Source organism: Rhamphochromis longiceps, linkage group LG7 (genome assembly GCF_057381845.1).
Source record: "Rhamphochromis longiceps isolate RC_006_pf linkage group LG7, R_longiceps_female_GT1.1, whole genome shotgun sequence".
Taxonomy (NCBI): Eukaryota; Metazoa; Chordata; class Actinopteri; order Cichliformes; family Cichlidae; genus Rhamphochromis; species Rhamphochromis longiceps.
The window spans coordinates 46,948,624-46,966,191 of record NC_140563.1 but is presented as its reverse complement, the minus strand read 5'-3'; the positions used below and the strand labels follow the sequence as shown (position 1 = coordinate 46,966,191).

General features: G+C 41.3%; 1 protein-coding gene across 7 annotated transcripts in view; it reads left to right on the top strand.

Annotated features, from left to right (window-relative positions):
- The first annotated feature begins 2,949 nt into the window (after positions 1 to 2,949).
- LOC146666110 (mediator of RNA polymerase II transcription subunit 13-like) overlaps positions 2,950 to 17,568 on the top strand; it is a 90,250-nt gene continuing 75,631 nt past the window's right edge. The window contains exons 1-2 of one of the 7 annotated variants that reach the window (XM_085413937.1): positions 2,951 to 4,385; positions 5,198 to 5,815. In XM_085413937.1, coding sequence (XP_085270063.1) covers positions 5,744 to 5,815 — 72 coding nt within the window. In that variant the 5' untranslated portion in view covers positions 2,951 to 4,385; positions 5,198 to 5,743. Of the gene's footprint in view, positions 5,816 to 17,568 lie in introns of all 7 variants that reach the window. The other 6 variants (XM_085413933.1, XM_085413936.1, XM_085413935.1 and 3 more) reach the window with 6 other exon arrangements.

The following is a 17,568-nucleotide window of genomic DNA, read 5'->3' as shown; positions in this document are numbered from 1 at the left end:
CACAGATATCTCACCACCCCATGAATCCAAAGGCTCTGCTGCCCACATTCCCATGGGAGGTCCTGTGTCTGTGCCCACATGAGTCAGAGCTGTTTTGGTATCACAGGGGACAGGGCTGATTTCTGTGAACAACTTTTATTTGCTCCACAGCAGTTTCACAGTTATAGGAAATGTCTTTGTTTGTCATTGTTCATGTGGTGCAAACCTTTTCAAGCGTATTAGCAACAGAAAAAAAAATCTTACTAATAAGGATGTTTTCCAACTTAAACTTTGGCTGTTATATCTCATCATGAATATTTAATATCACTAATAAATATTTAAGAACCGCAAACACATTTTTTAGGAGCATTAATAAAACTTGATGTCCTGACTGATATAAAGCGTCCTTTTACATGTCAGGAGACACACTTCCTGAATAAAGCGCACACGGATGCACGGCACATCTAAACAGATTGTCCGGACAAACATATTATCTTTAATCACAGCAGTAATGCTTCCTTTCTCCTCGGTCAGCAGGGGCCTGACAAAGGGGAAATGTGTGGCATATTGAAATAGATTTATTCAAACTGATAGCATCTCATCCTATCAGCTTCACACCAAGTGGGCCAAACAGTCTTCAAAGCCTTTAAGGGTGTATTGAACAAAAGAGGGGGGAAAAGTGTCCAAATGAGTTCTGGATCATTCCAGGAGCAAAGGGATCGATAACCACCAGGCTAAGCTCCTCTCGCTCATCCATCTGATTCATATCTTGCCCTCTCTCTGCTTTTTTTTTTTTTTTTTTTTTGTGCAGATATGAGAGGAATCACCAGACTAAAGGCTTCTGGTCTGTGGCAATATGTACCAGCTTCTGGCTGTTTTCTCAAATACATAAAGCTGTATGTAGTGATTAATGTGAGAACTGAACCAGTGTCAGGATGGACTAGATAAGTCAGCATATTGCGATCTTCACTGGAAACATAAGGCAACAAAGGGAATATACAGACATCCGTAAATAGCTCTGTTAGATCTGGAATTAGAGGTAACGTCTCTTGTGTGGAAAGGATCTTCTGATTAGCCTGGAAGTGCCACTGAGCAACTGTTTATACACTTCAAATAAGGTTCAGATGGCTGCAAATTTCGTGAAAAGTTTGCATCATGTGTCCACCTGACAGTCATGACTCACATGATTAAATTAATCAAAACACTACATCAGTCAGTTATTGTTAGTATTATTACAAATACTGTTTTATATTACTAATTTCTTTTCATATATATATTATTCATGTATGTCACTTTTAGAATGCGTCTAACGAGTCATACAAAGGCTGTGAGACACTGGTGGCCCTTCTCAGCTGCTTTTTCTCTAAAGATAACATCTCAGTTCAACAGAGGGAAAATAATACACGGGCAGGTGGTTTTGTAGTGTGTAAGCACTTAAAAATCATTATATGACTCCAAATGAAAAAGTCAGATCAGGTCAGTGTTCAATGACATATTTCATTTTTCTGAGGGCGGAGAGATGAAAAGCTTTTGGGCTAAATAAAGTAACTATTGAATCTTAAGGCCTCTAGGGGGATCCACATGCAAAGGTCTGCATATTCTTCTGTTTTGAGCAAGAGCAGCCCAGTTACTTCAGTGTAGTCAGAAAAGACTCTTTTCAGAAAAAAAAAGAGCATCAGGTTAGCATAACTAAGTAACTGCTGAGCAAGATTAAAGACCGAATCCAGTTAACTTTGATATCCAACCATAAAGAAAACCCAAGCAAATATAATGCATGTACAGCATGTGAGTCACTAACAGTAACACAAATATTTTATGTGCTGACTTCTGAATGGCCTCTGCAGTACAAGGAAAGAGTGTCTGCATAATAATGCTTTGTTCTTAAGCCTCAAAGGAGACTGCTTGACACAGGACCTGAACCGCATGTTTATGGATGGAGTTTACAAAATCTCTAACAGCACACTTGTAATATAAATATAACTTGTGTACACTGCATTGACAGAATAATAATCAGTACATATTATTATAATGCACTTCCACTGGATAGATTAAATCAAGCAAAAATTGGAATATTTCCAGGCAATTTCATGTCTTTGGTATTCTGCCTGGAAACCCGAGTAAGTATCAAATCAAATCAAATCAAATCACTTTTATTGTCACATCACATGTGCAGGTACATTGGTACAGTACATGTGAGTGAAATTCTTGTGTGCGAGCTTCACAAGCAACAGAGTTGTGCAACAATACAATAACGTAAAACAAGCAAAATATAAGAATGGCTAAATCTGAGACTAATAAATATATGTACAATATATAATAGTATATGCATTACTGGATGTGTATACTAAATATGTTTTTCTACGTGTGTGTGTGTGTGTGTGTGTGTGTGTGTGTGTGTGTGTGTGTGTGTGTGTGTGTGTGTGTGTGTGTATACATATTTTACAAATTAAATAGAGTAAACAATAAAATAAAATATATAAAAATATACAGAGTTGGTTGAGACATGTGCAAAACAGAGGCATTTATATACAGTATGGAGTGCATAATGTTGAAGTTCCAGTAGTGAAGCTGAGGTGTCTATGATGTGTTCAGCAGTCTGATGGCCTGATGGAAAAAGCTGTCTCTCAGTCTGCTGGTTCGGGACCGGATGCTGCAGAACCTCCTTCCTGATGGAAGCAGTCTGAACAGTTTATGGCTGGGGCGACTGGAGTCCTTGATGATCCTCCCCGCTTTCCTCAGGCACCGCTTCCTGTAGATGTCTTGGAGGGAGGGAAGCTCACCTCCAATTATCCGTTCAGAGCGAAGTATTTGTGATGGGTTGAGTTTGTTGGCTTACTTAAATTTGAAATTAAAATTTAACAATAGCATGAGATTCTTTTCAAATTATTTATTTGATCTATTTTCATGCTAAAACAATAACTACACATATTACAAAGAAAAAAGCATCAATGACAGAATTTGCTAAGTGTGTACACAATTGTTGATCTTGAGAGGAAACCAACAAATCTCTATTCAAACCAGCATTTATCAAATGTGTGGCCTTAATGTCTTGGAATATGTAAAGCTGTAAGAAAATTACAGAGGTGCTTTCACTTTTAATGCTGTTTTAATGTATAGTAAAAGCTTTAGCAAACTATTGCCCAGTTGCGAAAGCCTGAATGGGGCCGTATCAGCAGGCTACTATTATCTCCCAATATTAGCTATTTGTTGATCTATCATTAATAACACCCGATAGATAAAAATGTAAAAAGCAAAGAGACGAAAGAAACACCCTTCAGCATAGTTTGTTCACCACCAGGCGAATAACTTAATAACTAACAGGAATTCGGTATATTAATTTAAAAAAAAAAAACTGCTTGACTGTTTTCTTTTTTTGTAAAACTGTACATTCGAAAATTCATTGATGACAGCAACAATTATATTTTAGCATTAAAAATATATTCAAAATGCATTTTAGCATTTTTAAATGTTTTTAAAAATAAATATTTAACTTTTTTGACACCATACACTAAAACAATAGTTGAAATATAGTAGTAAGTAGATATACAGTTAAACAGCCAACTCAACATGACCTTGGTTCTGGCGTCTTAGGCCTTGGGGCTAGGGTGGGGTTCATGGTGGACTTGACTCGTGATAACCTGTGTGTCTTTCAAATCTTGGCTGCGGCCCTGAATACAACCACTCTAAATAACTCCCAATCTTTGGTTTGACTCCTATTGAGTATTTTCATTTTTTCGCGTGAGACAAGCCTCAGAAATGTTTTCAGATTATATGTGATGCACATGCTGAGTGTAAGACTAACCTACATAGATATCTCTTATGAAACACTGTGTGCTCAGTAAGTCATTCTGACCTCTATTCTGTCACATCCTCTGTTGTGAGAGCACAGATACATTATGTAACCAATGCATCACAGAATGACACCGTGCAGTGATAAAAAAAATAATATATATATATTTAATAAATAAAATAATAACCCTTCACGGCGCGTTTCAGGCAGAACAAAAGATCACAGAAACAAAGCGCACTGTCGCGTCCGCCTCTAATATCAAATACACTCAACTACTGTAATCCTGGACTTTGATCACGTGAGTACAAACTTGGCCAAATGGAAAAGGCGAGTCTCGGGTAGTACGCTTCCGACCGCCATTACATTACAATGCGCGGTGGGCTGGACGATCGTGCGCGAAGAAACGCCACAGCGCTCGGCGTAAAACAAACAGACACGGAGGGTGAGAGTGACACATTCGGGCTGCGCGCACGCATACACTTCCATAGCTGCATAATAACGCCGTCTGAGAGATAAACAATGAGGAAGGAGTCGCCGCCGAGGAAACCAAACACGCCTTTGAGGATTTAATTCAATAGCGAAAGAGAAACAGGAGGATGCGCTTTTAAATGCCGAGGTGGTGCTTTATGAGACATTTCAAATATCTTTATATCTGCAGCATGCAACATATTCTTTATGTCAGCAACGGGCGCCAGACAAGGACGGACACTTCTGCTTGAACTGTGCGTTTTTAAAGAAATCCTACCTGATATATGTATTTTTTTTCTGGTGTGCAAGACTGAGGCTGTTGTGGTCGCGAGAGGACGTTTCGTAATGATACAAAGCTGAAAGGAAGGAAGGATTTTTTCAAACCTCCGTCTGCACAGACGCCTGTTTGTCGTTTTCCTGCTGGTGGAGTGAACCCTGCAAGAAGAGTTTTTTTCTTGTCTCAACGCTTTGACTCATGATTCAGGCTAACTGAGGAGCCCGCTCGACTTTGTCCGTCCTGCCGCGGAGGAGCACTTGGTTGGTTGGTTGGTGTGTGTTTGTGTGGAGGGGGAAGCTTTTTTTAGAGACCTCTCCGTCTGCGCTCCCGTTTAATTCAAGAGCAACAGAGGGATTAAACATTCCTGCCCGCACCACCCGTTTGTGTGTGTGTGTGTGTGTGTGTGTGTGTGTGTGTGTGTGTGTGTGTGTGTGTGTGTGTGTGTGTGTGTGTGTGTGTGTGTGTTTTCACGCACACTGGGGTTACATTATTGTGAGAGGAACGGTTGTGACAAGAAAGACGGCTATAAATAGCACACGCGATTCTCGAAAACTATCACAAGTGGTGCATCAGCTTGTGGAAACGGAATCAGATATCCTGCGTGCTCCTCAACTTGATTGTTTCGCAGTGCAGCGGTTATATTTCAAGAAGTTTTGACTCTTTAATTTTTTTGTTTGTTTTAGGAGGAGGAGAGGAGGTAGGCTGTTCCCAGAGCGAGGAAGAAAAGGGAGTCGTCCCCCCCCTTACAAATGGATTACGGTCATTTAATGATGAAACTATCCGCGGAGAGACTGATTTGGAAACAGGCGAATCTTCCTCGGGATTGAAATGGATACATTTGTGCGCTCTCCGGCTGTTGACAGTGATCAGATTTGGAATCGCCCGACCTGGATTGTAACAATGTTGTGATCCCCCGCACACGCTTGGATATATCAACACTACAACACAGGCTTTTTTTGTTTTTATTTTTTTAATGCATTTTGCACTTCTTTTTGAAAACGCCCATCCGACCACTCCGAGCCTATTATCCGGACCTCTTGTGAGGTTATAAACCTGCTTGTTTTTTTAAATTTCATTTTTTATATATAAATTGTTATTTTTAATTTTTTTTTTATATTTTTGGGGGGCAGATTCGTGAGGGAACCGATTTGTCAGCCCCTGCTCGGTGTTTGATAACCGATGTAGGATTTCGACATGCCCTGCGCTGACGACCCCAAAGGCGGACCATTATGACTACATCGGCGAATTGGGTGGCTAACGGGGCAAGCCTTGAGGACTGCCACTCCAACATCTTCTCTCTGGTACGGTATTAATAAATCATGTTCGTCACAGACACGCGAGGCGGCTGTGATGGACAAGTCATAAGACAGTGGGGAGGCACGCTTTAATGTGTGTCTGCTGTACGAAGGTGAACCAATCGCTGATGTTGTTATTAGGCAATCATTAACACGGGTTAGTGATTCGGAATAAACAGCATATTTCACCACTGTATGCCTGATATCATAAAAGGAGGGTTTAACGAGGATAATTCAACTTTGCTATCACATTTTCAAACCAAAACAAATCTCGTGGCGCTTTAAAACGCAGGGTTCAAATGCTACTACAACTGACTGGTCAATTATTTGTGTATTTGCATGTATCTGGCAAGTAAACAATAGATAAACAGTCATTTATTTTCTCCCTATGAAGAGCACAGTGGCCATTATCCTCCACCCCCTTTAAATAATCATTTCACTGGAAATCTTGCAGGAACTCTAACGCATTGCCAAGCAACTAACTTGGAAAGGAGCCCTGCTGCTGCCGCTGTCAGATATCTCTACAGCCAGAGAATAAAGCAAAAAAAAAAAAAACCCCAAAAAAAACAAAACCCAAAGAACCCCCCCCCCCAAAAAAAAAAACAAAAAAAACAAAAAAACCTCCGATTTTCAGAAAATAATAGTTTTATGCATGGCGCTGCTAGAAAAAAAAATGCTACCTATCTCATAAATTGGAAAAAGAAGAAGATCTGAGAATGAGAATTAGTGGAATAATTGTCTCACAAGAGAATTTTTTTTCAAAGCAAGAGAGATCTTGACAGGCAGCATCATGTATTAGGCACACAACGGAAGCAGCACTTTCACACTGAAAAACAAGGTGTTTTTGACTCTCCAGGCAGCAGCATTTTTGCAGAGGGTGGAAGAGAACCGAGCAGCGGTGCTTTCACAGTTTTTCATCCTGCAATCAGCGAGTTAACTGTCTTACTACAACAGGCAGCCAAGTGGAAAGGCATGCGGTAGACTGAGCTCAGCCGCAGGCTGCCGCTGAGAACCACAACAACATATGGGTCCTGGGGGCTTTTCTTTAGGTGATCATGCAGGTTGTCGAACTGCAACAGCAGTTGGGACCCTGTTACACTACATACTGAAGTCATAGGGGCACATGTCACATGATTTAAAAAGCACGACACAAAACAGGAGATAGGGGAAGAATAGACTTTGTAGTTAGCACAGAAAGTCAAAATGAATCATCACTTCTTCTTTCTTGTGTACTTGAGTAATATTGGTGTCTGTAACTGGAACAAAGGGGGGGATTTCGAGCTATTTGAGACGCTTGTTTGGATTGCAGTTGCACAGAAACACTGGCATTACGCTAGAAGTCAGCCTGTCAGAAAAGAAAACATCGATTGCCTCTCTGTCACCGTGTCATTCGCGGATATTCCCTTGTGTGTGCGTGGGTGTGTGTCGGGGGAGAGAGCTTGCATTCACTCGCTGTGGCATTATTGGCCATCGTGAACATCCCTTTCAAACGCAGGGAGAAAGACACCATCCATCAGCTGACTTGTTTAGAATATTTATGACTGGCTGGTGCCTAAGTGGTTGCTCACTGGCAGGACTCATGCAGTTCCAAGACGGGACAAAACACTAATGAGACACCGAGTATCCTGATTAGAGGGGATGATGGAGACAAAGAGACAGCAATGAAGAGTTGCATTTTGATGCTCATGTGACAAAATGCGGCAGAGGTGGAGGTTGAGGTGCTGTTAATATCACCCGAAGGGAATGAAATGAATCAGCAAACAAAATCTTCAGCATATTCGCGCTTATTGTTTCCTGCAGGCGTCGCTTTAATGCAGAAACGGTTATTGATTAGTGGATGGAATATTGATCAACAAGGAGAGTAATTATTACCTTTATTTAACCAGGAAGTCCCAATGAGCTCAGATCTGTTTTACAAGGGAGGCTTGGCCAAGGTAATCAATCACAATATAATAAATATAATATGTTAAAAAAAAGAAAGCTACAAATACAACTTAAAATACAAGATCTACAGCATAATGTAGAATATATAAATACTCATAACATTTAACATGCACAGGTCTCCTGCAGTGCATTCATTCCTTATGATGCTTTTAAACTCACCACTAGATGCAGGCATGATGGAGATGAGGTCTTTCTGTCTGAACTATAAGCACATCAGGAAACAACCATTTAGAGGAAAGTAGCTGGTAACTGTTACAAAGCTACAAAGGTAGAGTGGAAGCTTAGTTACTATTGCTTTGTAGATTAGATGAACCAGCTACTCCTATTCTTCTGATTTTATGAATCAGTCGAAGGCAGCATCAGGTTTTTTTTTCTTTTTCATGACAATAAAACTGGCTCTGAGGTGGGATGTTTGTGTTTTTTATCTTTCCCTCTAGGTTGTGTTCTAGTGGCTAATCACTGAGCGCTCCTGCTCTGACAGCCTGTTAAACAGCATTCCAGCATGCATTAACCTTGTCGCTCACACCGACTTGCTTACTGTTATTGCAACCCGCACCAGTAAAAAAACAAGGGTACCTTAGGAAGCATAAGCTCCCATAATGTGGGAACTTCATGGGGGCACGGTAGGATTACTGTCATGAGCTCCGTGTGGCCCGTGTCAGATTCTTGAGATTGCTGCAATCACACAACCCACAAAACAACTGTCTTGTGTGCTGGAGATCATCCATCTGTGACAGAAAGCAAACAAGAACCTTTTAGGTGGGAGGCAAAAAAAAAAAAAAAAAAAAGAAAGGAAAAAGAGGTGACACGGTGAGCTAAGTCGAAGTGGCACTGAAACAGGGAAGGGTGGAGGAAAGGGAGAAGAGGAGAAACAGGAATGTTTTGGGCTAAAGGAGCGAGCAGAGAGAGAGGGAGAGGCTGATGGACTGAAGCAGAATCTGTTTTCATTTTAGGAAAGTATTATGACTGATGTGCATTTCCTGACTGCTAGCCTCAGCCTATTTGAGCGAGAAACTGAGAGTGAAAGAGTGAGACAGAGCACGAGAGAAAATTAAAGAGGGAGAATGTAATGGGAAAGAGAGTGAGTGAGAGAGAGAGAGAGAGAGAGAGAGAGAGAGAGAGAGGGAACAGTCATCTTTCTGTGGACTGGGCAGGTTCTTGTAAGACTGAGTCCCAGCCTGAATATGAAACGCAAGGAGGAGACAGTTAAGAGCCTCACAACACAGGAAGCCTGTGTGTGTGTGTGTGTGTGTGTGTGTTTGCACTGGGCACACTGTAAACCATGCAGACTCTGGAGGAAAACTTCAAACACCCGTCATATTATACACACAGGCAGACAAACACACCCGGAGATGCTTTCACAAACACAAGCAGCAACACAAAAAGAGAGGTGGTGGTTAAGAAAAATAAACACCCACATTCCCACACTCAAACATATGTATCGCAAAAGTGCACGGGCACACTAAAGTCCTCCCACTCTTGCGTGCGCGTACACACCATGCACCTCGTCGCCTTCATCCGGGGTGTGAATGTATCCTACATCCCGGGCTTGTGCAAACATATGTGGAATGGAGAGACCTTAATTAAAGGACTTCTCCTGTCCCCCTCGACAGAGGCACGTGGAGTGTAACACTGGTAATTAAGTGTCCTCAAGTAGAGGTCTAATGTGATCAACTAAAAGGTGCTCATTAGCCAAACTGTATTCCAATAGAGCTGGTGGTTGGATAGTGTGCATGTCGTGGTCTGCTGAGCCAAGAAATTGTTAAACTGGGCATCATTTGAATTGTGTGTTGGAACTATACAGCAAGACTACTGTTTTTGGTATTTGGTACACTCAGAGAATGAAAAATGTATAGCTGTTTAATATATATATATAGGTTGTTTGTTTGTTTCTACCATAATGACCTCTAAAAATAAATAATTATTAGCAAATAATGTCACGTATATTACTAGTAGTAGATTGTCGGTCCTCTCAATACGATAGATATTTTTAACATTTTGAGATATTCAGAGATTTATCATTTTTTATTTAAACTGCTAATTATGATCACCTAACAAAAGCACCCAGGACCCATATGTTGTTGTGGTTCTCAGTGGCAGCCTGCGGCTGAGCTCAGTCTACCGCATGCCTTTCCACTTGGCTGCCTGTTGTAGTAAGACAGTTAACTCGCTGATTGCAGGATGAAAAACTGTGAGTTAAACTTTGTCAGTATTTGTTTTACCAAAAAGATAGTTATGTCACTTCAGTTTTTCTCTTGCTGCAAAATGAGATTAGATTGTCAAGCATCAGGGCGATCGTGGCTCAAGAGTTGCGAGTAATCGGAAGGTTGCCAGTTCGAGCCCCGCCTTGGACAGTCTCGATCGTTGTGTCCTTGGGCGAGACACTTCACCCGTTGCCTACTGGTGGTGGTCAGAGGGCCCGGTGGCGCCGGTGTCCAGCAGCCTCGCCTCTGTCAGTGCGCCCCAGGGTGGCTGTGGCTACAATGTAGCTTGTTATCACCAGTGTGTGAATGTGTGTGTGAATGAGTGGATGACTGGACGTGTAAAGCGCTTTGGGGTCCTTAGGGACTAGTAAAGCGCCATATAAATACCGGCCATTTACCATTTACCATACCAACGCTGTCACTGGAACCTGCTATAAATGAATAAAAAATTCAGACTAAACAATAAGTTGGCAGTTACATTCAATCTGTTTCTGATGATAGAGCAATTAACTGTGATAACTTTAATTGTGATGTCAAAAATCACATGTCCGTTGCTGTCTGTGTAGAAATTCACTATTAACGATTACAATTGCACTGAGCAATATTCCTGTTCTATAGTAACATAACCAGAATACAACCAGCTGGCAGCCAATTGAGTCGAGTCCCCTTGAATTCTGCTCATTGACAAAGATTCATTCAGACTGAGGGCAACATGCCTGCAGTCTGTATTTATAAACTACTTGCAACTATTTGCAAACCTTCGACAATCTCGCTGAGAGCAGTTGCAGTCAGTCCAAGTCAGACTGCAACTGTTTGCAGAAAGGTTGCCTCCTACCAGGTGACATGTACCAATCGCCTTATGATCAAAAGTGTGAGTGATTGTGCTGGTGTTGGATGTTTTTTCGGTTTCCTGGGCTAACATTATCTCAGGATTGTGGTACATGAGGTTATCCCGCTTATTCATCGAATTCCCAGAGTATTTTGGGATTGTCTGTCCTGTATCGATACGCTATCACTACGTGAAACTATGCTGCATCAGGTTCCCCCTACATCTAATAAGTAGCAAAACATACAAAAGTAGCAGGAGTATGTGAGTAATAGCTTAGATGTAGTGTCACCATGATGCTGTTTATTCTTCTGCTGTAAATGGCCTGCTCAGTGCACGTCTCAGTCACAGTTATTTACCCGCCAAAATCATGGGAGTCCAGCCATAAACCAGTCTTTAGTAACAATTTTTCAAACTGTAGCTAAAGACATGCAGTGATAGCACGCAGAATGACTTGTTTCCTTGTGTAAACACAAGCATTTTTTTAAGAATAAATTAGCCAATAAGCAAGAAAAGGTAAAGGAAATTTTTTTAAGAAGCATTAGCTACAACATATGTAGTGTTAAACTTGGTTAAGACTACATTAAGCTGTTGAATCGTATGTTTTTAATGGAAGACACCCCACGCTGTCCTTGGTGAACATTATAAAAGCGGAGGAAGAAACTGCTCACTGGTGTGTTTTGTTATAGAATATGCAAGTGTATAGCACAAGGGATTAAGTCATTCCAGGCTTGTCTACACATACAGTTGTCAGTATAAATTTAGCATCTTTCAAATCTATGTGTATATAAATAAGAAAAAGATGATTACAAAATCAGGATCTGTCAGATGAAATGATGAGTAAACAAACCTTAATCTAGGCATTCGATATCAGATGCCGGCATTGTTTAAATAAATGCGCTGCGGCTTTTTTATACAAAGATTTTTAAGGGCGACACTGAAGCCAGGACAGCATTAAGGAGTGATCATTCCAGGCTGCTCGCTTGTAGTTCACACAGGTAGCGCTGGCTTCACCTAGCCTCTGTGCGACACCTCCCACTAATCTGCCATCGCCGCCGCAGAGGGAATCCTTTGTCATGGCAATAGGTCTTGTTCAAGCAGTGGCCCACCTGTCTGCCTGGACAGGGCATGCTCTGTGTCAGAAACACATGCTGCACTCAAATAAGTTGTGAATGACCAGTGTAGTAGTTACAGAAATAGGATAGAGTACGAGTCGAAAACAGGAAGACGGGAATCGCCTCGCTCGTACTTCTGTTTTCACTACACATCCCTTTTCTCGTAAATACTCTCGAGCGTAGTCATGGATCTTATCTGAGCAGAGGGCTTGTCAGGGACCTGCCGCAGAGGTGAAGAACGGTTCAAAGGCAGAGTGGGCGGGAAGGGAGGGAAGGAAGCGCCGCCGGTCCCAGAGCTGGATATGGGACAGGATGGTGCAGGAGTATTTTGGAGCACGGTGGCTTGAGTGTGAAATATGTAAACCCAGCAGTGCCAGCTGTGTTCTATTCTTAGCGCCCGCTGGTGCTCCTGCATGTGTGTAGGGCGACAGAAGTCTGAGAGGGGAAGGAGGATTGGCAGGAATGGGCAGTAGCTGGTGCCATCAGCTGCCCGTGACAGCTGGAAAGTTTGGTAGGTGGTTGGCGAATAGGCTGATAGACTTTTAGAGAAATGTGTATTGAAAACATCATTGTTTAGTGTTGCTTTTGCCATTTTCTTGTCATACTGGGATAAAAAGTACAACATTTTCTTAGCTTTGCACAAGAAAACATTTTATTCACAGAAGAAAAATACATATATATATATATATGTATACAATTTAGACTAAATGGATACTGTGTATTACACAGTAGGTTATATTATTTGTATGATAATGACATTAAAAATAATCCAAAAGGTACAAAAGAGCACAAAGACAGCTGTGAGCTGTAGTTCAGACTTATTCTACCTGCCACTCAGAGTGGTCCCACCTCTAGTAATGCATATATTTCAGCCGTAATGAAATTTAAATGGGCCAGTTATAAATAAAAATCAGTTTCATGCAGCTGTTATGAAGGGGAAAGTAGCTATAAAAACCAAAGCTGTATTTTACCATGCTATAAAGACGTTTAACTCTATTGTAAGGTTGGACATTTTAACATGAGGGTCTGTGGGGACTGACTTGCTTTTACAGCCAACCACAAATGGACATTGGAGGCACTGCAGTTTTTGGCACTTCAGCGTTGGCTTCATTTTTCAGCCCTGGAGGATGTAACTTGGATGATGCAAAACAGCTCTTGATATACATTAAAGCCATGATTTAAATGTTTTATGAAAATATTTAGAAAATAAGGAGCCATGCATACTTTCCTAAAACAAGTTGACGTTGTAGTTAATTATAGATCCTAAGTAAATGCAGTTTCCATCAATTCAGTTGTTATTTGTTATCTAAAAAAAATAAAGATATCCCCAGCAGAGTCACATTTCCACCTACTTCTGCTGTTTTCCGCTACACATGAATTTCACTTTGCTCCTCCACATCTGGATTCAACACAAATTCCAAAGGATGGTACCTAATTGTTAGACATATTCCAGAAACCAGTCAAACTTTTGTTTTATGATGCCGCAGGTCTCATGTAGCATCACACAGGCGTGCTGGGCTTTCCTCGGGGAGATCTGTTTGCTGTCTCTCCACCTGACTGCAGGCCAATCGACAAAGAGAATTTCTTTTAAGGGAGATATTGCCCTGCTTGTAACTGGGCAAATATTTTCTGCAAGCCAGACAGCTTTGCCAATATCATGGCTGGCTGGGATTCAATTGCTGTTAGAGCGCACTTAGGTTAAAGGGTTTCTCATAGAGCTGCAAAACAAGAGGGGAGAGAGAAAACATTAATGTTGTCTGCCGCGCTGTTGCAAATTCTAATTATCGTGTGTTCATGTTCCATTGAGAGATTATCTGCGACCAATCAGACGGGTACTTGATGAGAACAAACACATTATGTGCAGACTGTTGATTCACGACCGTTTGTGCATTGATTCTCACTGCTCTGCCAAACGGCGCGCTCTCTCTCATCTTGAATTAGGCAGACACTCATGATTTTTCAAATGCTAATGAAAATTTGTACAGCTCAATTTCAGTCCTGGCTTGCTTTATGGAATAAATGGACATTGCAGCGTAATAGCGAAGCACAAAGAGGTTTGATGGAATATTTACCAGACAGGACTGAGTGAGTGTGAAGACACGGGGCTGAAAGCGTTCATGCCATGTTGTTGTTGTATCGGGTTGTAAAGAGTGAATGGATGCAAGAGGAGGACTTGAGTGGGATTACATAAGATTGTGTGAGTGCAGAGGACTTTTAGTGTAAAAGCTCTGATTGGCTACCACGCCCACTTAGTAAGCAGAACAATGGATTACAGACAGCAGTCGGGTGAGTTGCAGGTTGGAACCTGTTCAGGTGTGACCTACTGAGATACTAATGGCCTGGCAATGCCTTAGCCCTCCACCCACTCACCTACATGCAGTTTCGTGCTTTTCAGGTTCCTTCCTTATATTCTGTTTATCTGCTGTGTGATGAAACAACTGAAAAGTCATGTTGACTTACGGAGGGCTGTCTTTTTATCTGAAACGGTATCCCTGTGGGGGGGGGGGGGGGGGGGGGGGGGGGGGAATCAATGCAGGAAATTACAAGCCAAATTAGATATTTTTCATACTGCTTATGCTCCATTTGCCCAATTTCAGGAACAATCAGACTATTAACTACTTGTAGGCATTTCAAAAAGCCTCCATGCAGTGCTAATTGTACAATTACTGCACTGAGTAATTTTTTTTAATACAATTTAAGTCATTCTTGCTGCACAAAAACTCAGTGTGTAATCCTGTACAACGGTAATGTTCAGTCACATCGGAGCTCATGAATTCCAGCTGTATGGGGCGGGGGGGAGTAATGCTGTAATTTCTAACAAATATTCTTAATCTATTGTAAGTTCAGCATTAATGAAATTGTAAATAACATTTAGCTGTAAATAGTGATATGATGAGCAATAATACTTGCTAATTATTATTAACAATATAAAATCTGAGACTTTGGCATTCATTCATTCGACTAATTTGACTGAACTGTCATATAATATGTCTTGTATCATATCTGATAAAAGACTAAAATTTCCACTGTGCTGAAATGTGCCAACAAACAGTTTATTTTATATTATTTTTAATGAACAACAAATTTCTAATTAGTTGTTAATGATTAGCAGATAGCTTTGCTCATATTAAAATAAAGATGTCATTACTCACTAGCGAGCCTAGCTCATTCCCAGGGTGTCAAACCGCCGTTTTGTCAAAGCCACTGGCGTCCCAAAGATCCACACAAGGCGGCCTTTGGTGTTGCAGCTGTGACACAACTGTCCCAGCAATAGTGAGACTGGTCTGAGATCCAGCGTCACGTATTAGACTCCCTTGGTGGCATATCACTGTGTTCTGTATATGTGCCATATAACCCCCACACACTCCTAAACAAACTGCCATAAATGTCAGTTTGAGCTTAATAATATCTAATATTGTAAATACTTTATTGCATATTAACAGGAAATAACTATTAACAAAAATGTAATTAACAGTAAATTAAAAAAACTAATTAATGATCAATTTAGCATTTATTAACGGTGGTTGTTATGAAGTGTTGGGAGGTGTAGCTGTGCTCAGGAGGGTCATGCAGCATGCGGCTCTGTGATTTTGAGATTTTTACAGTACTGTAATGTTATATTTTCACTGTAACCCTGGAGACAGAAATCTCCAAACTTGAATATCTTGCTGAATTCCTACAGATGTTGTATGTTGCCTAGCAACTGTTTTTACTTCTCTCTCTTCCTCTTGTGATTCTCCGTTTTTCTGTCTTTTGTGTCTTTTGCTCATTTCTCCCTCCCCGTGGCTTGTCACAGTTAATTAAGTTACACCAGAGACACTAGTAAAGCAGGGGCTGGTTTATTTATTTGCACGTTAATAATTCAGTCGGAGCTGGACCGCTGCTTTAGTCTGTCCCTTAATGCTTTGAAAGCAGCCTAATGCTGCAGCTTGTGTTGTTTCATTTTGCAAATGGCAGGGGATCTTGTCTTTCAGATGTGGCTTCGCTACTGTACGCAGTGTCCAGCTGTCTTTGTTGGTCTTCCGCCGCTGCTCCTCCTACCTCCTACTTCTCTTTGTGTCAGGTGAGAAGTCAGGGTTTGATGGAGGCTTTCCGCGGCGTGATTGGCAGGTCTATCCGTCACTCAGCCCTGGGGACTCTCACTGCTCTAATTAGGTCGCTTGGCTTGCTCACCTCCCAGGGCTGGATGCTGCAGCAGAGCACAGATCAAATGACGGTCCCTTGTTTTGCAGGGGCTTGTAAAGGTGGTGGCAGAAGGCAGAGGAAAGGCATCTGTTTAGTGTCCCAGAGGCCTTTTTTCTACACCTGTTTGGCGCTTTGGTGTCGCTCTCGCTTCCTCGCAAGTGCAGTAATGTGCATCGCTCTTCATTTGTGTTGTAAAATGCCAGAAGGGAGCGCGACTCCTTGTGGGTTAATTTGATTTCAGCGGGTTAATTGATGAAGGGGGAGTCGTTGCCTGTTCTGATTTTTGCCACTGGCTCCTCTAACTGGTGCCTTCTCGGTGTTGACTTAGCAATCGCAGCCTCAGAGCTCACGTTGTCTTTGTTCATATTTAATTTCCGCACTTGATTTTCCGTTGGACTGCTTCAGCATTTCAGCGCTGAAGCGATAAACAAACAAACACACACGCAAAAAAAAAAACTGTCATTAAAGTTGTAAGATTTCACTTCCTTTTTTAAAATTGTGACATCTACTGTAGAACCAAGTGTGGCTCAATGCTGCAGCAATCACTGAGCAGTTACTTTGCTGAAAATACTAAAAGAATGGCAGCTACTATGTCTGCTCGCAGCATAGCCAAACAGATCAGTAATTGACCTTTCTCATCAGGCCGCACAAAAAAAATTGGAATCTGATTTCATTCTGCAAGCAGAACAGCAGAGAAGTGGCAACCTATTTCTTTATCCGACGATGTAAGGAAAGAGAACCAGGCAGCATGTGGAGAAAGAGAGCCGTGAAAGTGGAGAGAACTGAAGCAGGGAAAACTGCTCTTGATATACATTAAAGCCATGATTTAAATGTTTTAGCTGTCAATAATGCCCCAGATTAAAGCTTTCTTGATTTGAAGATTGATTTTGAGGCTAACCAAGGAAAAAAAATTACATTTTGTTTCATTTAGCTCCTTCACAAACGTATCCAGTGCGTTCCCAGTTGCATGCTTTTAACGTGAATGCTTTCAGTTCTAAGAGAATAAGAGGATGTGATCTTGTTCACATTGGCCTAAATGTGACAGCCACATGCCATAAAAATGACTATGAGGGGAATTAATACGTGTAAATATTAAAGGGGATTTCCATAGATGGAGTTTCTTAATTTTATTCTGCATGCACAGCTAATTTCTGTCATGTCAAGAAAACAAAATCAAAGTCCAATTATTGCAAGTACCATTCATGAAAATCTTTATACTCCCAAGTACAATATGTAAGAAACGATGTTTAATAATCTCACATTTTACATGTAACAACATTATGTGTGTTTTCTTAAGAGCTTATCTAACTTAGTGTTGTGGGAATGCGACAGTCTGTCCCAGCTGATACAGAGCTAGCGGTTTACACACACCTAGGAGAGGATTCTAGTTCATCACTGGTCCTAAAACAACCAAACACTGTCTTAACCCACACCTACCAAATAACGGGACACGCACGGCTTTACCCAGAATACCCAGATTACCCA